Source organism: Scatophagus argus, chromosome 20 (assembly GCF_020382885.2).
Source record: "Scatophagus argus isolate fScaArg1 chromosome 20, fScaArg1.pri, whole genome shotgun sequence".
NCBI lineage: Eukaryota > Metazoa > Chordata > Actinopteri > Scatophagidae > Scatophagus > Scatophagus argus.
Genome location: NC_058512.1, coordinates 17,024,387 through 17,050,057, shown reverse-complemented (window position 1 = coordinate 17,050,057; position 25,671 = coordinate 17,024,387). Strand labels below are relative to the sequence as shown.

Here is a 25,671-nt window from a genome sequence, read left to right as displayed (position 1 = left end):
GAAAGGCAAAGGAAAGAGCGACCGTATTCTGCCTCTGACTGGCTTAACCTGATACCCTTCCTTTGCCATCCCAGGAAAGAAAATTGGCATAACTGGGATAGTCCTTACATTTTTAAATAAGTTTTTAAAGTTAAGTTAAGTTAACCTAAGTTTTTTTTTTTTTTTGCTTTTTTTTTAATTGTTCAAAGCATTTAAGCACTCTGGGCTATATTATTCTCGTTTGTGCTTTACAAATAAAGTTTGATCGATAGAAGGGGAAGTAGAACACGTCTAATGAAACTGTGTTTGCCATTGGTGCGGACTGGGGCTGGAGTGAGGAGCATGATAGTGAACATGAAGCAAGTCTTGTAACACAACAGCTCTGTAAACAAAAAAAAATGTTATCACGCTGAACTTCGTCCAGTCTTTTGTCCCTCATTGTTTACTTCCATCTGCTGACTGAAACTGCTCCTCCTCCAGGAATTTCACTGAGCATGATAACCCCTCCCTCATCTTCCTGCTTTCTAACTCAGCCAGTCCCATTCAATCCAGATGTTTCTTGCTTCCTCTCTCTTTCGCAGATCTCTCAGTGTACTGATGGGTGCAGCCAGCATGTGGTGAAGTGAAGCCCTATCCACTACAGATCAGCAAACAATAATGAGGAAAGGCAACTAAGCTTTGGTATGGATCGGTTCTCTGTTTTCATGTTGAATGAGAAAGTGAAACTGCTTGATATTTGTGTTTATCACTTTGTGTTGAAATGACGCAGCAACAAAACCTGATGGATCAGAAAAAACTCTGCTGTTCGATCTGTCTGGATCGACTGATAGATCCAGTGACTATTCCCTGTGGGCACAGCTACTGTATGAACTGTATTAAAAGCCACTGGGATGAAGAGGATCAGAAGAAAATCCACAGCTGTCCTCAGTGCAGACAGACCTTCACACCGAGGCCTGTGCTTGTAAAAAACACCATGTTAGCAGATTTAGTGGAGGAGGTGAAGAAGACAGGATTCCAAGTTCCTCCAGCCGATCACTGCTATGCCGCACCTGAAGATGTGTCCTGTGATTGCTGCAGTGGGAGAAAGCTGAAAGCTGTCAAGTCCTGTCTACAGTGTCTGGTTTCTTATTGTGACCAACACCTTCAGCCTCACTATGAATCCCCTGCCTTTGAAAAACACAAGCTGGTCAACCCCTCCAAGAGGCTTCAGGAAAATATCTGCTCTCATCATGGTAAAATGATGAAGATTTTCTGTCACACTGATCAACAATGTATCTGTTATCTCTGCTCCATGGATGAGCATAAAGACCACCACACAGTCTTAGCCTCAGCAGAAAGGAGTGAGAGGCAGCGAGAGCTCGGAATAAATCGCCAAAACATCCAGCAGAAAATCCAGGACAGAGAGAAAGAAGTGAAGCTGCTTCAGCGGGAGGTGGAGGCCATCAATAGCTCTGCTGATAAAGCAGTGAGGGACAGTGAGAAGATCTTCACTCAGCTAGTCCGTCTTATCAAGAACAGAAGCTCTGATGTAAAGCAGCAGATCAGATCCCGGCAGAAAACTGAAGTCAGTTTGGTCAAAGAGCTTCAGGAGAAGCTGCAGCAGGAGATGACTGAACTGAGGAGAAAAGATGCTGAGCTGGAGAAGCTCTCACACACAGAGGATCACACCCAATTTCTGCACAATTACCCATCACTGTCACGTCTTAATGAATCTACCCAGTCTCCCAGCATCGATATCCGCCCTCTGCAGTACTTTCAGGATGTGACTGCAGCTGTGTCAGAAGCCAGAGGTAAACTACAGGACGTTCTCGGTGATTTATGGACAAAGATCTCACAGACAGGAACTGGAGTGAATGTTTTACTTCAACAAGCAGAGCCAAAGACCAGAGATGAGTTCTTACAACATTCATGCCAAATCACACTGGATCCAAACTCAGCACATACACAGCTGTCATTATCTGAAGGGAACAGAAAAGCAACACTGATGAGTGAAAAACTGTTACATTCTGGTCATCATGACAGATTTACTGACATGTTCCAAGTCCTGAATAGAGCGAGCCTGACTGGACGATGCTACTGGGAGGTAGAGAGGAGCAGATATGAAGTTTCAGTAGCAGTCACGTACAAGGATATCAGCAGAAGAGGATATCAAAGTGGATTTGGAAATGATGACAAGTCCTGGGCTCTAGAGTGTTTCAACAACACTTGTGAATTCAGACATAACAGTATTAGCACTGTTATCTCAGGCCCTCAGTCCTCCAGAGTAGGAGTGTACCTGGATCACAGTGCAGGCATTCTGTCCTTCTACAGCATCTCTGAGACCATGACTCTGTTACACAGGGTCCAGACCACATTCACTCAGCCGCTCTTTGCTGGGCTTGGAGTTTTTGGTTCATACGGCAGTGGGTCTACTGCTGAGTTCTGTAAGCTTGAGTAGACAAAAGTTAAGAAGAACCTGAGTCAGAACTTCACAGAGATTTGACTTGCTTCATGATTCAGTGACTGATGTGATGTAAGAACAGGTATTGTCTTTACTTTTCGATTTGGTGTGATTATATCATTTATTATTTGATTGATGACCTAAAAGTTAGAATTGTAAACCCATTGTCAAAACACAGAGTCATCCAAATGCTTCTTTAAACAGACATTATTATGGTTTGGCACATCAGGGGAATTTTGCAATGTTTACTGCGGGGGTACTTCTTTCTTCGAGAAGCCAGAATGCGGCTAATTTTGGAGTAATGAGTAATGGGAGACTGAAAAACAGTCTGTTGCTATCATGTTTTCTCATGAACCGTTGTGTAAGTAATGTTTAGTTTCATTACATTAAGATGATGAAGAAGAAAATCACCAGTTAATTTCTATGTGATTTACTGAAACTCCCTACGCTCCATCAGTGAAGGTTCAGAGGTGCTGTGTGCTGTCTTTCTCTGCGCTAAAAATATTCTTTATATATTCATCAGGTACTAAATTTATACTCTCTTCGTTGTGTACTTATATACACTATATGCATACATATATTAAGTTTTTTTTTAATCAACTATTCACCCTTACTTATCATATTCCTTTAATTTATGTGAACATTAGCGCTTTCATTTGTAACAGTTTTGTGATTTTGTTTTAAAATTAACCGGGTTTACCATCACTGTGTACAATTATCATGGAAAGCAAATAAAATGAATGTTGTCAGTCCCTTGTTTATTCTGTGTATGTTACACTATTAGAACACAGAGAACTGAAATCATCTGTAACACTGTTTAAGTTGTTTCAGGGCAGAAATCAGACTTACATTCACACATGCAACACTACTCTTTCAGACTCACTACTTGGGGCATGAATCATATTTGCTCACATGTACCACTTCATCATACTCTAAATTTTGCTAATATGTTTTGAATAATAATAAAAACAGTAATAATACGACAGTGACCGCATTGTGGTGCCTAATAAGTACGTTTACTTTGGATGAAGTTAATGTTGGCTGTCGTCTTACGTCATATAATCCCTTTTACCGAGAAAACCTCATAATGACTGTGTTTAAATACACATGAAATGGACACATAGACAGTCTGACGTCCAGTCACATCGATTAAAAATATTTATCAACTTTTTCACAAATAAGAGAGCGGAACATTTATTCGACGGAAGAGTTATTAACACGGAATGTGTTGGCGTCGGACTTCACAACACGGAAGTGAAGCGCTACTCTTCGGTCTGTTTATGTTTTCGTCTTCGCCCGGAAAACTCAGTTTGTCCGAAAATATGGCAGTGAGCGCCGTTCACTTGGAGTCAGACGCGTTTCTGGTGTGTATGAATCACGCATTAAGTACAGAAAAAGAAGAGGTGATGGGTTTGTGCATCGGAGAGGTGGAAATCACACGGATCGTCCACATTCACTCCGTCATCATCCTCCGCCGCTCGGACAAGAGGAAAGACCGGGTGGAGATCTCCCCGGAGCAGCTGTCGGCGGCCTCCACGGAAGCTGAGAGGCTGGCCGACATCACCGGCAGGCCGATGCGGGTAGTCGGCTGGTACCACTCCCACCCGCACATCACCGTTTGGCCGTCCCATGTCGACGTGAGGACCCAGGCCATGTACCAGATGTTGGACCAGTGCTTCGTGGGTCTCATTTTCTCCTGCTTCATCGAGGACAAGAACACCAAGACGGGCCGGGTCCTGTACACCTGCTTCCAGTCCGTGCAGGCGCAGAAGGGCTCAGAGTACGAGCGGGTGGAGATCCCCATCCACGTCGTGCCCCGTGAAGCTATCGGTAAGGTGTGCTTGGAGTCGGCCGTGGAGCTGCCGCGGATCCTGTGCCAGGAGGAGCAGGATACATACCGTAAGATCCACAGCCTGGCGCACCTGGACCCCGTCACCAAGATCCACAACGGCTCGGTGTTCACCAAGAACCTGTGCAGCCAGATGTCGGCGGTGAGCGGGCCGCTGCTGCAGTGGCTGGAGGACCGGCTGGAGCAGAACAAGCAGAGTGTGTTGGAACTGCAGCGGGAGAAGGAGAGGCTGCAGCAGGAGCTCTCTGCTCTGTGATCACACGGAGGAGGACGTAGTTTGGAGACAACTACCAGTTCCTGTTCTGTTACTGGACGAGGGGGGACGACACCTTTTGTTTGGCTTCTTTACTATTTTCTTCCCTTCCAGCCTGCGCTCCTTTTGCTTTTCTTGTATATGATGTGTTAATAAGATGGAATATCAAAAGCTGTCTGATACCAAAGTTGGCATTAAATGTCTGGTCAGTCTTGATTGCTTATTCTTGATTAGACATTTCTTTGTTTAAATCATATTTTTTTCTTATTTGATTTGGTTGATCGGTTTGGTCTATAAAATTTCCCATCACGATTTCCTAAAACCCGAGATGATGTCTTCAGTTTTACTGTTTTGTCTCACAAACCGTCTAAAAATTCAAAGATATTCAGTATATTTTAATTGCTGTCTTATAGAACAAAAAAAGGAGCAAATCCTTACTTTTAAGGAGTTTTTGCTTGAAAAATAATCAAAACAATGTGATTATCCAAAAATTGGTAACTAATGTCATTTCACTCGATTAACTGACTAATTGTTGAAGCTTCATAAATGACCATTCAGTTATCTAAATGGTTGTTGACTATTCATTTTGATGTTAATGGTAATGACAACAAGACCGACCTGAAAAAGCCACACATTCAGAGCTCAGTTTTTCCCTATGAAGATGAGAAGAGATTGGTTGGTTGGTTGGTGCATTGTGGGCAGTGTTGCACATTATTAAGCAGGGCTTATGAAGCAGACCTAAATAATGTGAGGTAATGTTGGATTTACAGGATTTTTGCACCAATGTGATGAAATACACTACCTGGCCAAAAGTATATGGTCACCCCAATGTGTAATTTAGGTCTGGGTTTGTTTGTCCTCTTAGGTTCAGTGAAGGGAAATCTTAAAGTGAACAGTCTGTTTTCTGTGGAAGCAGGTTGTGTTTGAATCTTTCCTGTTTCGACATGACAGTTTCCCCGGGAACAAAGCCAGACCCAGGAAGAAATAGTTTACCCACCTTGTACTTGACTGGCCTACAAGGTGCGCTGACCTCAACCCCATCCAACGCCTTTGGGATGAACCGAAACATCGACTGCAGCCAGGTTGCAACATATTGCAGAAAGCCTTCATATGACAGAAGTTGATTTCAGCCGCCCATAATGGAAACGAGTTGTCAACTAGAAGGACAGCTGATGGTGTAAAACATTAAGTCATAAATGGTAAATGGGAAAAACAAGCAAAACTACTGCTGGGTACACGAAGAGCCTCTTTCCCTTGCTGTAATCACTCTGAATCAGAGTTGACTCAGAGACAACAAGACTGTTCTTTATACTGTATATTGTAGTGTTGTAATTAATCTAATTTTACTACATAGATTCAGTGTAAAGGGTCACATTTGATGTAGTGTTTTTCTGTTACGTTGAGTCACCTTTATGTACTACACTTAAACAGTAAACACTTCAATAAACACGATAAGTTAACATTAATTTCATTTCATCACACTGACTCAGAAAAACTTAACATTAAATGGGATCCTTTACACTGAAATTATGTAATATTAATTCTATGGAATTAAAATACATAACACTTGGGGCATAATTTGTTTTTTGAGTGTGTAAATGAAGGTTATTGGATGAAAATGTTATGTGGATCATTGCTGTTTAACACCTACTGTAACATTTAATGCCCAAGATTGACTGATTTGATTTCAAGAATTTATAGTAATGTGTAAGTGTAGGACTGCACTGGATTTCAGTGAATTTCTGGACTTTGTGACAAACCGTACAGAATAACTGTTGTAATGACCTCAAACGTACAGTCAAAATCATTTTGGGGATGTATACACAGATTTGGAAACCCTGCAAAATGAATTCCCATGGCTGACAAAGGGAATCTGGCTTGTGTTTTTCAAAGTCAGGGGATTCATAGTGAGGCTGGAGATGTTGCTCCCAGTAAGAAACCACACGCTGGAGACGGGACTTTTGAGCTTTCACCTTTCTCCTGTAGAAACATGGCAGCCCAACATGGCAGCCTCTATTGAAGAGGACCTCCATAGATGTAAAAGACTCGTTCTAAGGTAAGGACATCACAGCAATTGAAACATAATTCTGAATATTATATTACATTTCTGCACCTAGACCCTACACACTGGATCTTGAACCATATTTAAATGACTTTACATACCCTTCATGAAGAGTATAGAGTATTTAGAGTATTCCAGTATTGTGACTGTCCAACGTTTGCTCCATCTAAATGGGACAATAGACTCACCTCTGCTAACCTCCCTGTTTTCCTGGAGGCAAAAAGCATGTCCAAGCCCGGTTCATAAATCCTCCAGAAACATTTCTTCTGTTGCTTTGTTTGTTTGTTTCAAATGTGTGTGTGTGTTGCCGTGTTTATTTATAATTTTCTTTTTCTCAGTGGTGCTCACGTGCTTGTCAGTTCGCATGTGTGTTACGCTCTATCGTACTGTGCCACTGACTATATGTAAATGTAATGTAAATATAAATGTGATTTATGTGATATAAAAAGCCCTGTGAGTAGACATCTTGTCTACAAAACAATCTGTGGCCGCACTAACACATAGGAACTGAACATGTCCTTCCTCACAAACAAAAAGGTGACACTGACAAACAACTTCCCCAAAGAAAACAACATCTGATTGATCACCTTTAAACTAGAACAGCCACTGGACTAAATGAAGAATTATATGTTAAACCCTTTATGTTATTCATAGTGCCTTTTGGTATAATTCTTTTATATATTCCATATTGGAATAGCTTTTTCAGGGATTTTAATTCTTAATTATGAATACAGCACATCGCTTTTGTGATTTGATTATGTCTTTGTTTGCAGGGTACAGTGTGGTGTATAGCCGACTGAGTCTGGAGATGATGGATGATGGTGCTGTGTGCCAATTCTGAAGGAACTTGGCTGTTTACTTAATGACACACACCTAATGAAGAGCCAGCTTTGGCTCCGAACGTTGTACTCTTGTTAAATGGATGAACACTGACGGTAATGATGTTAGATGGATCCTAGCTCACACTGAGAAAAAAAGAGCACTTTCTTGTACCTTTCGTGGTGCCTGTTTATTTTCAAGATCAGTTTTTAAAATTTTGTGAATTAGCTGAGGGTGATGAGAAAGAGAAAAAAAGTCATGGGGGTCAAAAAGCTTTCACTTTCAGAAGACCAAAATCAAAGACCCTCATCATTTAAGACTTTGAATTATCACAGTAGTCCACAAGCCAAAGTATTTTTAATCCTAATAACATTAATTCACAAGAAAGTGCAATTAGTGAGCAGACTGCTCTCACTATACACTGACTGTGAACGTGAATGCTGTCTTCTGTTAATGAACTACCTGTCTGCTGGGAGAATTTTGTGCTTTAAGCTGTCTGGGATGACGTCCCGATCCTTGTTTGCTGTTGTGGATGCGGTCCAAGGAGGAAGGCAAAGGGGTGTGCGGGGGCTGCGGTGCCCGCGGTGCCTGCGGTGCCTGTCCTGGGGGCAGGACGTGGCCCCCTTTACGGGAGAGGAGGGTAATCTCTCTCCTGAGGGCCTCAGCCTGCTGCGATTGTGTTTTCACCAGCTCCTGAAGCCTCTGGATCTCCTTCTGGTCTGCACGTCTCCTGTAATCCTGGAACTGTCTGCCCTGGATACACACAAACAGATATCTATAAAGGTGTGCAGTAAACAGATGGACAGACAAACAAACTCACACATATATGTTTTGTCCATTTGGTATGAAATGTCCGGTTTGTATGCAACTTCCTCAGGACTTCCCATAAGACACAAACCTGGGGAACAGATCTGGATTTTTTTGGCGGGACACCTGCTTTAGCATGCTGGAGACCTGCTTTAGCATACTGGTAGACTTACTGCGGTTAGTTAAACTCATGTTGCAGTACTGCTCCATTGTTTGGGAGGATCACCATTTCCCAGTTAGTTACAATGAAAATGGATGTGTACTCGTGTCAAACTTTTTAACAACAGTGTTTGACTAAAGTTGAAGATGAAGATGGATGGATGGATTTAATGCACATAACTTACCATTTTCTTCTGCCTAGTGTTGAGTTTGTGCTCCAGTTCTTTCTTCTCTTCGTAGAGGTTTGTCATGCTGAGGAGACGCTCCGTGTTACACTTGGTCACCTCCATCATAGCCTGACGTGCCTCTTCTACCTTTGCCTGAATGTCACACACACACACACACATACGTGCACATGCACAAATTCAGAAAAATGATCAACAGACTTTCTCTAAAATCTGAGCTGTTTTTAAAAATTACAGCTAGAGCTTAAAGTGGATCAAAACAAAATATGGCAGGGATACAAATAGCTCGCACACACACACACACACACACACAGTTCAGCGTACATCCCACTGTTTGATTTCCTTGGCATAGGCAGCTTCTTGGAGGAGTTTTTCCTGCTTGAGCTCCTCCAGCGTCCTGTTCCCCGACAGCATCTGCAGAGCCTCCAGATCCACCAGCCTCCCATACTTCATCATCATCAGCTGGCTGCACTGCTTCTCCAGCACTGTGATCCAGCAAGCATACAGAATACACAGCAACACGCATCAGTATGTAAGAATGTCACCTTCTGGCACTGGTAATAATCACAATGACCAACTGAGGAATTTTGCTCTGCTACTTCTCGACTTGGCTGAACATGTACTGTTTTCATCTGTTGTATCTTTCCTTTGAATTGTATGTCTTTACAGAGAATTTCACACATTGTATCTTACACATCATCAGAGGTTTCAGGTTAAGATAAGTAAGAGTCTCGGCTCTTCTGGGCCCAGATGCTGAGCTTATTGAATCTTACCCTGGATCTGGTTGTCCATGTCCTTGCGGTCTTGAAGGAGCTTAACATGCTGCTGGCGGGCTTGACAGTACAGATCTCTCTGCTGGCTCTTCTCCATGTTCAACTGCCTGATGCGCTCCTGTAGTCGCCTCAGCTCCGTCTTGTCCAGCACCAACGCCGGGCTCAGGTCAGGTGGCACTGAGCCGTTAATTACAAACTCAATCTTGTAGAGGAACAGAGAAGGTGGAAAGAACAGAAAGGGACAGTAATTGCATGTCTTGATAAACCGATTATTTATGAAGTCAAAATTTTATACTATATAATAAACTTGAATGGTTTTGCAAAAGGGACGGTTATTAGTATGGAAGTGTAGGGTTACCGACATCACAATTAAAAGAAAAATAGATGTTGCATTTGTGGGCACATAATTACATAACTAGATGAAAATTAGACAATACATTTCAATTAATTTTACATTCATGATGAAAATTACATTGATAAATAATTCATAGAAAAAACAAAACTTAAATTAGAAAAGTAAACTACAGCAGAGCTGCAACACTTGAAAGAACATTAATTAACAACTTTGTGATAATTAGTCATTTAAGTATTTTTTTAAGCAAAAATGCCTAAAATTCAGTGGTTCAGTTAGTTTGTTATGAAAAGTAACTAAAAACGTTTTGGACTGTTTCTCAGAAATTGTGATTATATATATCTGAAGACATTTTTTTTGGGCCAAGAATTTCTTTCAGTTTAATCAATTTAATAGTCAGATAATCAAACAGATGACTTGACTCTGAAATGGAGTCAGCTGCAGCCCTTTTATTTTGAACTTTCATGTCCTAATTTAGCTCATAATGCTGGATTTTTTCAGGCCTTTTAATTGTTGGAGATTTTATTTTGCTTGACACATGCAGTGCATTTGGTAAGACAAAAGGACAAGCACAAGAGCTCTGAAAATCCCAAATGACGTGGAAAATAATACTGTGAAGTAAAAATTACTTTATACCCCACTGAGGTTTACTGTTCCTACTACACTGCTAACCCTCTTCCTAAGGTGATCAAAAAATGTGCCGTCGACGAGAGCTTGAATTGAATTGAAAAGTTGAGTTTTGAGTTGTCTTCACTCAGTTGTTTTGTTATCAGTGAACCTCAACAGTTTTTGGCTGTTTACTTGGTTCAGTCTGAGAGGAACCACCACATCCAGTTCATTCATTTTCTGCTGTTTCTCTCTTTGGACTAACTCCAAGTCGTCCTCTGCTGCTTTCCGACTGCTCTTCATCAGTTTCTCCTGTAGAGCCAAGTGAAAAAGTAAAAGAGATGAGATATGAGACAAATAGAACACATGGTAACAGAAATGTGTCTCTTGAGATGAGGAGACAGAAAGGTGAGAAGCAGATTGCAACCTTCTTGACAAGAGTATCACACTCCTGCTTCAGAACTTCAGCACTCTTCTTATTCTCTGCCAGCTGTTCCTCCAGGTCCAATCGACGCTCACGCAGCTGCAGTGTGTTCTCAAACAAGTCTGGCTCACAGCCTGAGACACACACACACACACACACACACACATAAAATCAAAGCCTTTTGAACTGGAAGCACAGTGAGGCCTTGCAAAATGCCAAGTCTGTGCAAGCTGGAGGAACCAATCTTGATGTGTGGTTTGTCCAGTCTCTGTAGGGTTCAGCTTTGAATTCCTACTTCAGCTCATTAACCATGATGAGAAAAAATGGAGCATGGGTTGAAACCAAATTCGGGTACTTACTGTACTGCATAAATACACATGTATAGATAATAATTATATGTCTCACAGAAAGTACAGTCTTAAATATTTTGACGCATCCTGTTGGACCTGATTGCAACACTGGATGAAGGATCTGAATACTTTTTCCACCACAATACTGACCTGGAGGGCAAACACTGTCATCCACAGCAGCTCCTCCCCCCTCTGTACCACTGTCATAATCATCATCCCAGTCATCATCTTCATCAGAGTCTTCATCACTTTCCTCCTCTTCTTCTGCCAACACACATTGAGATCATGAAAGACACAAGGACAAACACAGCATCTCACTTACACCGTACACTTGTATACCTTCCTCTCACCTTCATTTCCCACCTTCTCCTTCTTCTCAACACGTTTGATCTTCTTCTTGAAGACTTTGGTCAGGAACTCCTCAAACTTGTTCTCCTCACCCAGCGAAGCCTGGAAGGCAGCAGTCAAGGCCCTTTCTCTCTCCTGCAGCTTGGCTATCTCTCCCTGCTTCAGATTCAGCTCCTCATTACACTCCTCCAGCTTACACTGTCAGAGGAGAGAGGGGAGAATGAAACCAAGTACACGACGATCCATTAGCAGTGATCTGAGGAAGGAATTCACATGCATTAAAAACTATCGTGTCTCCACAGCTGCAATTTTGACTGAATGACTGATGGTGTGAGTTTTTGTCTGTAAAATAAAGGAATGTTAAAGAGGACTGGTGGGGCCAATGGGATGGGCACTGCAGGCATGCATTCTCCAGTAGAGGACGAACTAATCATCTCCTTTACTTAGACAAAAGTATGTACAACACAATCTAAAAATACTCCATTACAAATGGAGTACAAAAGACCTGCATTCAAAATACTACCGGTACTTAACTTACTTAATACTACTTACTTATTACAGTGAATGTACATCACAATTTTCTACCACTGACATTCTCACTTTCTAAAAGGTGATTTTCATTGTGCACAGAAACAAAACCAAAGGCTGTCTGAAGGAAGGGAAACGAATATGTCAACCACTATGATACATATCAATGCCAAGATCATCCATATGAACCAGTCCAGTGCTGTATGAACTGTCTCCCACCGTGATACTGTTCTTTTCCTTAATGCGTTCATCGAGCTTCTCCTGCAGGCTCTCCTCCCTCCTTACAAACTCCTTGAGGAGCAGAAGCTCCTGATAGAGCGTCAGCTGACGGAGGTCGGCCACCTTCAGCTGCCAGTCCAGAAGCAGCTTCTGGTGTCGCAGTAGATGGAGCTCTGCGTCAAACTGACACATCGAACTCTCCATCTGATGATTTAAAAATACATCCATTACAGTGTTTTAGAACGAACGTCAGTCTGAGATGTTCAGCAGTTTCCAGAAGATATTTTGTTTTTGATTACACAACATATACAATATAACATATTGGCTTTTTATTGGATCAAAGATTCGCCATATAATGAATAAAATAACTGACCTGCTCCAGCAGAGAGTCTTGCTCGTGCAGCAACCGGATCTCCTCCTCCTTCTGGAGCTCTTCCTCCAGCTCGCTCAGCTCTGCTCCCTCCTCCACCACTGTCCCTTCTTCTTCTTTGGTTGCAGATGAAGCTGACCAGCTGGGAGCTCCTTTCTCTTGTTTCTCCACCTCTCCTTCCATCTCTTTCTCCAGCTGCTCTAATAAACTTTGGGCTCCCTCCTGCTCCTCCTGCTCCATGGTCTGGAACCTGTTTGAAAATAAAAACTAGGTCTATATTCTTCAGCAGCTAATCAGAACATTCTGTTGATCTTCTGTTCTGTCATTATTCTAGCTGCGGCTTAAAGTTTAAGACAAATTTAAGCCTGGGTTGTCAGGGTTACAGTCTAGATGTAGTCTTGGATCAAACTAGAATTCCACTACCTCTGTTCCCTCAGAACTCGATATCGCTCCAGGGTGTTGTGGCTGTACAGCAGCTTCTTCTCTGGGGTTTCCTCTAGTAGTATATTGGGCAGGGCGGGTGAAGGACGGTGGAGATGAACCGCCAGACTTTGCTGGATCTTCTGTAACTGCTGAGCCTGAGCATGTAACTGAGGCACAAGGCGAACCTTGGAGTCACGCAAAGCTATGATCCGTTCGTTCATCTCAGTCTGCTTCTTATGGACCTAGTGGGATGGACAGAGTTATGAAATGATTCTTCTATGCATACAATTAATGTTCCTTCTTTCTTCCAGATTGATTTTGCTGTAAATGAGCTAAGATGCGCTTTAGGAACATAACCATGCATATTTGACTGGTTGCTGTAAATTTGTTTTTGATTCCCAGGTGGGGCGACTCTTCTGTGTTTTGTTGACATCACTAAAAGTAGTAATACTCAAATAATGTTTTAATTTAATTTTTACTTAAGTAGAAAAGTGTTACCATTAAAATACACCAAAAGTAAAAATACTCATTATGCAGAATAGCATTTATCAGAATAATATACATTATATTATTGGATTATTATTATCAATACATGTGTTCGTGTGTGTGTGTGTGTGTGTGAGTAAGTGTACATGTTGCTCCAGGCCTATCAGCTGTGCTCTCTTCCTCTCAGCATTCATTCTCAGGTGTTCTGGCACAGTGAAGTCTTTAGCTGACTTCAGCTTTAAGTCTCCAATGTTCTCTTTGGCTTTGCAGATGGCTTCCACATCCTGTGGATCCTCGCAGTCCTCGTTTGGCTTCTCTGCATAACTGAGACACCGACAAGATGCACCAGCATCATAATAATCACAGTTGAGGACTACAACTCATTTTAACCTCTTAGTGGATTTTTTTGTTTTTAAAAATACAGGAAATAGAAACATAAAAGAGAACAGAGAATGTCATGTAAATCTTATCTGAGCTCAAAATGCTGAGGTGGATATGGGGATATGACACTCACAATTGGGCCCATTCCTGCTTCCTCTTTTCAATCTTGGCTCGAGCTTGTTCAGCTTTTTCTGCAGCCTTTCGGAGTCTCTCAACCTGCCTATCTGCCAGCTTTATGCCTGCTGGACGAGCCACCGGGGGTCGAAGCACCTCCACCTCTGGAAAAGACACCCAGGCGTTAGGTAAAGCGTGTCTTTGACAGGTGAACCAAACGCACAAACAAATTCCTACCTTCTAATCTGCTGCTGTCTTTGGCAGGCTCGGCTTTGGACTTCCTGCGTTCTAGTGTAGCAGCTGCGTCTCCATCAGACCAGCTGGGTCTGCTCTGATGTCTGAGCTGTGTCAAAGGCTCAGTGAGCACTGGCAGACGGTAGGTGGAGATTTTGTGGTCAGTGTAGATGGCAACCACAGTGACCACGTTGGTCTCCAGAGAGTTCCTGAACCTGAAAACGAATCCATAGAGGTGAATGATATATTTTGCCAAGGATGGTGAAGGAATGATCCGCTCTACTCAGCCTCTTGACTGATTGACTGATTACCAACTGATGATATTCTTACCCTAACCCTGACCAGTTTCGCTCCTCACACCTACTCCTAACCAACCCAACCAATAAAGGCAACAAGCACTAGCCAGTCAGAAACAGAGTAGGACAGGTCATGATATTGCTATCCTGGGGAAAAATTGGCAAGAGATGAGCCTTTCATTCTGAAGGCTGGCTGTCTGCACCTCCTAAGGTTCTAGCAAATCAAGACCTCAGCCAGGTAGAACATTTCCAAAGAAGGTTATGATGCATTTATTAGTACCAGTCCTGTAGCTTGCTGAGTGCTAAGTTGCAGCGCTCCTCCTCCCAGCCCATGTGCTTTCTGAGCTCCCTCACCCGCTGGGCTTTCACCCTCTCCGCCTGCTCACTGAATCGTGGGTCCAGCTGCAGCTCCTGGACACACAGACATACACCAAGCACAATTGTCAATCCATGATTGCAGTGATAATTGCATTCATTCCCTTACCTTAAACACAAACCAAGTGGAATGGTTTAGTTTGTGAGGGTCAGCTTTTTATCCTGCAGCATGTGTTTGCAGATTTACGGTAACCAGTTTACTACAATCCATGTAAATTTGTCCTCCGGTTACCTGCATAACCTGGTTTCACTGAATAACCTGGTTACTTACATGCATGTAAATGTAATGTTACAGTGAGAACAGATTTTGTCAGACAAGTACCAACACACCAGAGATTCGTTGTTTGCCTTGTCACAGGTCCCAAGTTCCTAAACAAGTGATAATGGGCTCTTCAACTAATGTGAAAATGGAGATTTTGATGTTTTAAACAACCTCCATGGCCAGTCGGTATACGCGCACTTACATACAAAGCAATGTAGATTTCAGAGTTTTCAAGATGCACCTGATTGCCTCCCTGTCCTGTGTGTGTGCCAACCTCTGGCACAGACAAACAGAGGAGCATTTTTTAAAATAAGACCTATTAATGTCTTTGGGCTTCTGTGAAGGTACCAAGTATTTTTAAATCAAAAGGCTCAAGTCAAGGGAAGTCACAAGTCACTGGTGTTGAAGTGGAGTTGAAAGTCTTTTTTGATTATGTCAAGAATCTAAAGTTATCAAATGTGTGACTTCTGGTGACTTGAAAAACCAGTTGAACAGACCAATACAGGCACTTCTGACAGTCAGCCTGTAATGAAAACTGTTGCTAAGACACCAGCTGGTTCAGAGGACAGTGAGAGTTGTCAACTTTGACTGGAATGAGACAGACAGACCCTTAAACTGATGTTTCACTTGGTTGGATGGTTGAGTTTTGGATGCATTATTCAGATATAATGATAATTTAACTTGATGCAGCAGCTTCAATGGCAAAAAAACAAGAACCGTCCAACCACATGGTATTAGATCATCCAGCTGTGTGCCTGTCTGTGTGTGTGTGTCTGTACCACAGGGTTCAAGCGAACATGCTCCGGCAGACTCTGGTTGTACTTCAACAATTGGTTGAACTTCTTCTGGAGCTCAGTCAGCTTCTTCTGCTTTACCGCAATCTTCATTTCTGCCTCTCGGAGAAGACAGTCTTTCTCCAGCTTCTGCTTCGCTGTCTCTATGCTGGAGGGAGGGAGGGAGGGAATACACTACTGTGGAAATAACTTTGAACAATGACATACATAGATGACAAAGACAAAGAAAACAAGGAGGGCAAAATGATTCCTAAACATATTACTGACACTCACCTGTAGGCTGCTGGGTCCTCAATGTCCTGAGCTAAAGCCTCATTCTCAAGACACATCTGTTAGAATAATGTGTAAACAAGATATCACCTTTTCATTGTTATTCATCTACAACCACTCCTTTGGCTAACCCCTGAAAACAAAGTACAGCTGATGCTGATGGGTCATTAGTTTTGCAGGCATTTGATCACAAACCAAAGTTCAGTCAGACAACTCATGATTCAAATGTCTATAAAAGCAGCAGAACGTGTTAGAGTTTGGGGTCTAGGCTCCAGCTTCATTACTCAGGGCAGATATGCTTACATGAGATATTGGGGAGTGATGAGAAAACATTTTGAACTCCCCACCAGAGCCTGCATGTGGATGCTGGGGTGGTGGTGGGGCTGAGGATGTGGGCAACAGTGCTGATGCAGGGCGGCAATGCATTGCAGAGGGCGAGATGGGGAATTTCTGCAGCTTAAATAGGCCAGGAAACTGAAAAACGCCAATCTTCCAATAGTGATTTCACCAATACCACAAATGTGAAACTCACGGTCGCAGAAGAAGAAAAGTCAAGGGATCATCAAAGTTAAAAGGGTTCATTGCCAGTGTACCATGAATATCAGTACAAATTGTATACATTTTAATGGTAATCCATCCATCCAATAGTTGTTGAGGTACTTCAGTGTGGACCAAAGCAGATGACCAACGAACAGATTGACTACATCATCCATTGAGCAATGGTGCTAATGTGGCTAAAGAGACACTACAGAAAAGAAAAAAAAAAGTCAATAAAATTTGGACTGACCCTTGGTGAAGGAACTTTGGCCCTCTTCTTCTGCAGGCCTTTCTGTAGCTCCTCTGGAGGAAGCAGGCTGAATGAGAAGATGTTCCCATCATCTCCCGCAGTGAGCACAAACTGGTCGTCATGGCCGCAGCGGATGTGCCGCAGCTGCCCGTACTGGTTGTCGTGGACACTGAGAGCCCAATAGGCCTGCATGGAGGTGAGACTGTGGTCGTCAGGCTGCAGGGGGTAAACCCTGATTACGCCTGAATGCATGCCACAGAACAGCAGTTGCCTGTTGGAACTAAGAAATACCAAAACAACAAAGCACCAGAAAGAAACTTTATAACGTGAGGCTTATTTCGCATTCTGTCATCAAGACTGTTTTTAATTTTATTTTCAACAATCTTTCTGTGTTGACTCTCATAGATTTAAAGCTGCATCAAAAGGTGTTTGGCCACTAGGTGGTGAAAAAACTTGCTGCTAAGTACAATCTACAGTTTAGTGTTGGACATGGACTGAACATGCCCTAAATACACCAAAAGTATGAGCTTGAGCCATGAATTTCTCATGATATGCCAGTATGGTTTGTCTCCTGCTTACCTGAAGGTGATGGAGCAAATGGGGTCATCGTCTGCATTGTGGACAGGCAGGAAGTCAAAGGGTTCGTCCTGCTTCTGGTCTGGATCCTGGTCCTGCTCCTCAGAGAACTTACAGTGATACAAGAAACCTGAGTCAAAGCCACCCTGCAAGAGAGAGAAAGGAGAGAGAAATTCATTCACTCATTCATTCATTTTCTATACCGCTTATCCATCAGGGTCGCGTGGGGGGCAGAGAAATGGATTCAGTCTTCGGGGCAAAAGCAATTGTCTTCTTGGATTATTTCACCGATAAAGTGTAATCATTTAATTTCTTGATATACAAAATGCATCATAACCACCAGTTGTTGTTGTTCTATATCTCCTTGAATGCTTTAAATAAAGATAGGATGGCGAATGGGATCAAAGATTTGAATACAGACATTGTGTGTGTGTGTGTGTGTGTGTGTGTGTGTGTGTACCATGGAGAGCCAAAATTGGCCAGGTTGTGAGTAGAAGCCACAGTAGAGAGGACTTGGAGGGTCGGGGATGTGGATAGGGGGCAATTCGTCCTCCTCCTCTTCCTCTTCCTCCCCTCCTCCATCCTCTTGCTCTGTGACAGCCTGCTTTGATTCCGTCATCTTCTCTTCTCTCTTTTTTTTTTTCTCCTCCTTTATAGCCTGACGTCTTGCAATTTCCTCCTCTCTCTGAAATACACAAACATACAAATGGTGTGAAAGTTCTACTAAAGCCACACAGCAAATCAAACAAAACCTTTTAGGCAGCAGGAAAAAAAGGAAAAAAACGCACACAGTCAGAGAAAAGACATCAGTAGTAATTATAGATTACAAACAAAACATACAGCATGACGTATCATATAAATAAATACATATGAAGACATATACAGTGAAAACCCTACAAACAGACCTTGATTCGAGATTTAATGCTCCTGAACCTGAAAGATCTGCTAGGCGGTTTAGGCAGCTGGAAGGTTTTGGTTGACTTATGTGCCTCTGGATCGGGACACTGTACCTCGACCACGTGACCGTTCTGGCAAAGGATGAGCAGCCTATTTTCACTCTGGGTAAAATGATAAAAGAAATGTGTTGAGTCAATAATTTTCCATCACGTGTATCTGGATATAGTTGAGTGCCAGTTTGTCAGAGTCCAGACGTACATGGAAATGAGGAGACCACTCAAGCGCCTGCACCGGCCCGGGAACATGGATGAAACCAATGGGATCGTATTTTTCCCCAACGGTGAAGAAGAACACAGTGCTGTCTGAGCTCTGAGCAGTCAGAAAGATGAGGCAAATCAGGAAAAAAGAAAAACAAAACTACAGGCTAATAAAGCGTCTACAGAAACTTGTCAAAACCACTCCTCCAAATCCTTGTGTTTTTAAGACTTGTTGCAAAGTAAAGACCCAACGCTGCGTGACATGTCTTTCATCAGTGAACTTGTTTGAATTTGAATTTGATCATTACCACAGGCTGAGATCTCCTCCATCATGTGAAAAAGGTGATCATCAAAGGTAAATGACAGGAACAGAAATTGGTCTTCTTCTCTTCATTTACATGCAAATTAATGAGGATAATGAGGAGTTCCACTGTAAATCAGATTTACAGTGGAACTCCTCATCGCCTTGCCATAATAGGGTAAACTCAATAAATTCTTTTGTAATAGTTAATATTTTTTTGAAGAGTACACAAAGTTGAGTATGCAAATGAACAGAGGATATTAAAGAAAAGTTCCACGGCATTCATTTTCTGTATGTATTTGTCTATGTTGTAGAAAAGATTTAACCTGAGCCAGGCCGCACAATGATAGTGGTCATATTACATCCATACAGGATTAGTAATCACATGCAAAGTTCAGGGGTTGGCACCAGTATCAGGAAGAAAAAAATGGTAGTGGAATACCACTACACCTCATAGCAGAAAACATGGTCTTCCTGGAAAACCTCTTACCCCTGTGGCTAAGATCTCTCCATTTCGCTCATATGCAACAGCAGTTACAGAGGCATTATGGGGTTTGAAGGCTTGTTTGAGACGGAGCTGGGCCTCTCCTTTGGGGCTGTGCCCGCTGTCTGCATACAGCTTCTGAGGGTTGTACAGTTCCAATAACCGGACCACCCCGTCTTCAAAGCCCGCCACCAGTAAACCTCCACTCTGATTCACCTGAAGACCAACATCAGTTCAGTTTTCTGTCAGTACACATTCATACAGTGACATGATACACTTTCACACCGACACACTTACCAAAGGTGGAGCCCAGCTGATAGCAGTTCCACCTTGATTGAAGCGACTGCTGGTCAGTTCTCTTTTTGCCAGAAAGTCAAAAACTTTGACTGAACCTGGACGTAAACAAGAGTACCTGTTAAAGTGTGTGTGTGTGTGTGTGTGTTTGTTTGTGTGTCAGCATGTTTGCAAACATGTGCAATATGTGCACAGGTGTGGAAACATGCTCTCGACTCACGGTCGAGAGCGGTCGTGGCCATCAGGTGGGATTTCCTGGACACGTCCAGGCCCTGGATTGGTCCGGCATGGAAGGAAAACAGGCACTCTGGATCAGGAGACTGCACACAAACATCAACATGTTAGAACATGGAGTTCATTCATCATCAATCATTTACTGCAATACGAATGTGACGATACAAAATGGTATGCAGTATATAGTTTTGCATTCGACTGGACAATACTGCCTATACATCACCATCATATTCACCTCAATAAAATCAAATATAATAACTTAATGTCTCTCTCCTTTTGGCTCACCTGACATGTTTGTCCTAATTAATTACAGTCTGTCCATTCAAAAATTCTGTCTGGACACTTGCTGATTTATTGAAGTTTTGGAAAAATGTCATTGGTGGTTCAGCTTTTTCTTAAATTATAAAGGAAACAGACAACTGAATAATTGAAAACTTACTTTATGAGTGGTTTTAGGACAATAACAGTTTCATTACATTAATAATTTAATGAATAATTATACAACTGTTTCCCATCCCATTCCCACATTTACGCCACATTTTGGTTGGTACAAAAGACAGACTGGAAGGGCGCTTTTTAAACTTAAAATGCAAATCAGTTTAAGCAGTTTTTAATTGGAGTTTTTCTCTTCTCACACATCCAAAGGTTGTTGCATTCCTGCTGCAGGGAATATTCATTGTCATTTACAGTAAACTTCTTACAATGATCAGAGAATAGCTTCCACTTATACAAAATAAAGATTCTTATCTGGCATGCATCTTGTATGGGATGTTGTGGATCTATTTAATAACCAAAATCAAACACACATACATGCAAGTTCTGGAAAACACTCATGAAAAATCTAGACAATATGCTCTATTTGACCAGTAACCATAAAAATAATTGTTTTTACAAAAATGTTTTAAGGTAAAAATCCATGATGTTGTGTAGACTGCTTTGTGGATATCCATCAACATGCCTGTCAGCACAAGCTAATCATACAGACTCTATCTTGATGTGAAGGTTGTGCATGGAGTTTTCTGTGTTGATAGTGATGCTGTAGTTGGCCACAAATAGGTTAATATCCAAGCTTTGATGAACAAGAACCAAAATGTTAGCATAGGAAGCTCACCGTGTATGTGAATGAAAGATCCAGTTTCCAGATGGCTCCACAAGAATCCTACAAAACCACATCATTTAAAGTTCAGGTTGGTGAAGGTGAGGCTGCATCATGTATTACAAATGGTTTGAATTAGTAACTTGTTTCCCTCTCACCTGAGCAAACCAGATGAAGGAGTCTGGCAAGGAGCTCTTCACTACAGAGGAGAGGCAGACATTGTGTCCGACCACCATCTCATTCATGGGCTCCATCTCAAATCCGCTGCTGTCGCTGTAACTGTTGGCAGTGCTAATGCTCTCAAGGTCCCAGCTCTGCAGGGAACAGAGGAGAGTCATAAAGTCATACTGATTGTATTCAAACTAATTTGAGAAAATGAATGGGATCATCACCCCCATCTTATTACGGATCTAAATTAACTCAAAACATTAGAAAGAAATATAAAAACTAATAGAAATTATTTAATTATACAGAACCTCTTCAGACTGGAAGCTGCTGTCAGCTCACATTATACAATAATAATACCAAGAGCTTCAAAGTGCAAGTAAAATATCCAAGGGAAAAAACTGGATCAAAATGTTATGTTTGCATGGTTCAAGATTGTCACTCGGTCAATGTGCTGCAGTCCTTTTTTCACTTGGAAATTAGCTGTCCTCAAGACCCACCTGGTTCAGCCACATATTGCTTGGCAAATGCACTGGATAACCTGTGTCAACTTACTGAGGGCCAACAAGTAAACTATATTTTAAATAATATTGTCTAATTTGATATATATCTAACTTTGTAATCACCTTTTTAAACAAAGTCCAATAGTGATACACCAAATGTATATTAGGTCACAAAGCATTTAGGGACAGACTAACATTGACAGACTTATCCTTTAATCCTTTATTATCTTGCAACAAATTTGACAGGCAGGTTCTAAAAGTGAGGCATTGGTTACTTTAATGCAGTTATCTCACCCGGACCGCTCCGTCAGAGCCAATTGTCATCAGCTGTCCATCTTCAAGGGCAAACGGTTGGACCATCCCAGTGTGACAGCTCCGCCCCCCCTTACGACAAATCTCTACCTTGATGGAATTACCATCCCACAGCAGCAAGTTTCCCCAGCCCGAGCCGGACACCACCTGAGGGGAAGAGACAAAGGACGATGAGGGTCACAGGAAACTATGTGCTGTCTCACAGAAGCCTAAATATATGTGAAAGTTTCACACCTTCTAACCATCAACATGTCAACATTGTCACTGTGAGCATGTTAGCAAGATACTGTTAGCATTTAGCTCAAAGTATTGCTGTGCCTGAGTACGGTCTCTAAATCTAAATTTGATACACATCCAGGCCTTCCTGACTTGCCTACATATCCAACCTGTAAAAACAGGAGAACACACACCTTTCCATCAGGAAGTTCCACGTAGCCCTCAATGTCAGTCGCTGTGGTTTGCCCAAAATGCCCCATAAAACCTTGCAATTTAAGACCTGTGAATGAGCTGGCTATTTTCCAGAACCTGACAGAGAGAAGGAGAGAAGGTATTTTCACCTTATTTGAAAAGATAAACACATTCAACAACATGTTCAATTATCAGTGTAAGGGAATACTTCAGTTCCAGATGTCTGAAGTAATTTCCACAGTTGTGGTTTTACTGGGGGGTGGGGGGATATGTGCAGGACTATTCTTTAGTAATTTCTTGGAGCCAACACTGGTTGCCAGACAACCTCACAATGACAGCAAGGAAGTCACTGGTCCTAGCTATGAAACAGTCTCCACATAATCTCATGATATTTAAATGAAGCAGTGTTTTCAAGTGTCACAGGGTTTAATGGGGAGTCAGTATGTCCTTTACTTGATGTGTCCAGATCCTGATGACGTAAGCAGTCCCGGGTTGTATGGGGAGAAGCTCACTCGGTAGACCTCTTGAGAAATGGCCTTGCAGCTCAATATCACCTTCTCCTGCATCCAATCCCACAGCGTCAGCATGAAGTCGGGTGCGCTCCCCACGCTGGCCAGCATCTTCCCGTCATAGTTAAAATCCACGGTGCTGTATGCCTGCTCTGTACCGCCTGCAGAGATGAAGGTCAGAATAGGATTATCAATAAAATGGAAACATGACATTCAAAAAAGGTACTCAACTCAATGCATCTTGGTCCCATTTACCTCTGAGGATGCGACAGGGTCGTAATGAGGGATATTCATAGACTATGATGTTAGGCTGGTTTCCCTTCTCTGCTACAGCAAAGTACTTCTCGCTGGGGTGTACCTTGACACACACGCACAAAGAAATGAAAACAACACTGAGTCTGAAACTCAATCAGTTACATCATTCATACTAAGAACTTTTTACTTTGATCAGCTTTGTTGAAAAGTTGTACTTTTGTAGATGTGAAATAATCTGTCCACCAGTCCCAGACTTACTGGACTCACCTACAAGACATGCAGTTTGTCAGCCATCTTACCGTGATGGAGCCAATTCCTCCTCCACTGCAGGAGCGGAGGTATCTCTGCTCCTTGGTGGAAACATCCAGCAGGATGAGTAGGTTTCCTGCTATGAAGATCAGAGTTCTGTCATCCAGCAACTGCAGGTTCCCCCTACGCCCACTGTCATAACCAAAGGAGTGACTGAATGGAGGACATATTAAGGATCAAGAACTGATTTGCTGAAGCTTTACACAGGACTTACTTTATTTACTTTATTATTTCATTATTCTACCAAAGGTCCAATAATAATAGTATTGATACATATTATAGTAACGTGCATGTGTCACTACCTTTAACAAAAGTAGTGACACATGCACATTAATTGCAGGACTATAAAATAATACTATATAATTCTTATATTGTTATTATTATTTGTTGATGCTGTATCATATGCCATAGTATTCATTTTCTTATTCTTATTTATTTGTCATACTTATACCTATACTTCAGTATTTAGGTAAACATTTTCTGAAATTAACAACAATCAATAAAATATTATCTTATTATTTGTTGTCTGGTAATAAACCTGCTAACTAACTAACAAACAGACAATTAAAGGACTAGAAAGTCCTCTGTAAGGTTTTTTGTTACATTACTGAAAGCATACAATTATCTCTGATAGATGATTGCGTGTGTGACAAATAAACCCATCTTGTATCTTGTATTTTGTATGAGAGGAAAACTCTGAACATGAAGAATATCACTTTGCCTCTATTTTCTAAGTAGTATTGGAAAAAAGCGAGAAGTACCGTGGTGTGAGAGACGCATTATAAAATGAATTTTCAAAGAAGGATACGAGAGGTGCAGGAGGTTCTGTGGGATTTCAGAGTTGGGTGTGATGGACGGTTTGGAGTGAAGCTCCTCGTACTTGTAGTACACGTCTGCAGAGAGCTTCTTGTTTGACTCCTCCTCAGCCTCCCCCTCCATCACCCAGTTTGCAGTATTACATGCTGAGAGACAGGAAACATTTGGCAGTTTACCAATAAAATGAACTTGTGTATTTTCTCCCCATTTATTGCATTTCTAAGACAGATGATGATAATTGTTCTTATGCTTTTGTATAATAAATCATTGTTTTTAAAAGTCTGAGTCTGTACAATACTATATAAAGCATCAGGTCATTGTTGCCAAGGAGATACCAACATTAAAAATGTTAAATCCTTGTCAGCCAAAGACTTTAAAAGCTTCTCTACACAACTACGTGTCGCTTTAGAGGGCGAAATAAAGCGCAAGAGAATTATTAATTTCAAATGTTTCAACCCTACACTTGGACTACATTTTTTGTTGTACTAATATAGCAGTACTACTAGTAGTCATAACGTTAACTAGCTGTTTGTATTCCATTAAAAACAACATGTACAAGTACATAAAAATGTGATATCTGAATCTGAAAGCCTCGAGGTTAGCAAATATAACCAAGCTGTGATTAACTAGGTGTGATTAGCTAATGATTGGTGATTATGGTTGATTGATGATTATCTCTACAGTACCTTCAGTGTTTTCCTGTGAGGCTGTCCGTGTGCTCTCCGTCTGGTCATCAACAGGAGCTGTTACTTCTTCCGACATTACGGCCGTTAAATCATCTGATGAATTTTGGGTCTTTTGTTTTGTTGTTTTTTTTTTTTGGTTGGTTGGTTTGTTTGTTTTTTTATCTGTAAAATTTATAGGGATTTGCTATTCAATTGTGTTTCCAACTTGACCAAACTCACGTTAAAATATTTTGCAAAAAAGCGTTCGCAAATAACAATATTTTCACTTATTTCGTATCAAGCTAACACAAAAGCGTTTCTGCCTTAACTCTGACTCATATTTTATGTCTGCTACCTTCATAATCTGGATGTGCAACTATTCGACTCCCAAAGTCCGTGTTAGTTTAGAGGCGTTGCCAGGCGACACAGGAAAGTCACACTGCTGTAAAGAAGCCCGCTGGTTAATGTAGTTCTCATTGAAACTCTAGCGCGTCATCTTGGGATTAATAAAGGTAGTATATTTAAATAAAATGTGGAATTGTAATATTTACTTACATTTACAATATAAATAAAAAGAAAATAATCAGTTAGTTGAAATAATTTAAAAAAACATGCAATAAAATTTGCCTGCCCTACTGTAACCTT

General features: G+C 41.6%; 3 protein-coding genes across 4 annotated transcripts; 2 read left to right on the top strand and 1 right to left on the bottom strand.

Annotated features, from left to right (window-relative positions):
* The first annotated feature begins 545 nt into the window (after positions 1 to 545).
* LOC124051307 (tripartite motif-containing protein 16-like) lies at positions 546 to 3,168 on the top strand. The gene has a single exon (XM_046374552.1). The coding sequence runs from the start codon at positions 740 to 742 to the stop codon at positions 2,414 to 2,416; it is 1,677 nt and encodes a 558-aa protein (XP_046230508.1). The 5' UTR covers positions 546 to 739; the 3' UTR covers positions 2,417 to 3,168.
* Positions 3,169 to 3,648: 480 nt separating this feature from the next.
* brcc3 (BRCA1/BRCA2-containing complex, subunit 3) lies at positions 3,649 to 4,744 on the top strand. Its single transcript, XM_046374554.1, has one exon. The coding sequence runs from the start codon at positions 3,700 to 3,702 to the stop codon at positions 4,522 to 4,524; it is 825 nt and encodes a 274-aa protein (XP_046230510.1). The 5' UTR covers positions 3,649 to 3,699; the 3' UTR covers positions 4,525 to 4,744.
* A 2,996-nt stretch (positions 4,745 to 7,740) lies between these two features.
* Positions 7,741 to 25,529, bottom strand: LOC124051304 (cilia- and flagella-associated protein 44). Of its 2 annotated transcripts, none has more exons than XM_046374550.1 (33): positions 25,048 to 25,529; positions 24,354 to 24,507; positions 23,536 to 23,698; positions 23,237 to 23,339; positions 22,926 to 23,142; positions 22,475 to 22,589; positions 22,047 to 22,211; positions 21,243 to 21,398; positions 21,100 to 21,147; positions 19,975 to 20,074; positions 19,758 to 19,852; positions 19,467 to 19,676; positions 18,677 to 18,787; positions 18,427 to 18,579; positions 17,982 to 18,206; positions 17,525 to 17,667; positions 16,946 to 17,131; positions 15,874 to 16,036; positions 14,738 to 14,868; positions 14,165 to 14,376; positions 13,947 to 14,091; positions 13,579 to 13,756; positions 12,947 to 13,188; positions 12,527 to 12,773; positions 12,154 to 12,357; positions 11,409 to 11,604; positions 11,209 to 11,319; positions 10,712 to 10,842; positions 10,480 to 10,596; positions 9,327 to 9,528; positions 8,878 to 9,038; positions 8,554 to 8,688; positions 7,741 to 8,155 (listed from the first exon to the last, which is right to left on the bottom strand). In XM_046374550.1, exons 1-33 carry the CDS (start codon positions 25,121 to 25,123, stop codon positions 7,853 to 7,855), a joined length of 5,298 nt encoding a protein of 1,765 aa, XP_046230506.1. In that variant the 5' UTR covers positions 25,124 to 25,529; the 3' UTR covers positions 7,741 to 7,852. The 2 variants fall into 2 exon arrangements, with proteins under 2 accessions (XP_046230506.1, XP_046230505.1); XM_046374549.1 differs by having other exon boundaries at positions 11,209 to 11,322; positions 25,048 to 25,525.
* Positions 25,530 to 25,671: the final 142 nt, after the last annotated feature.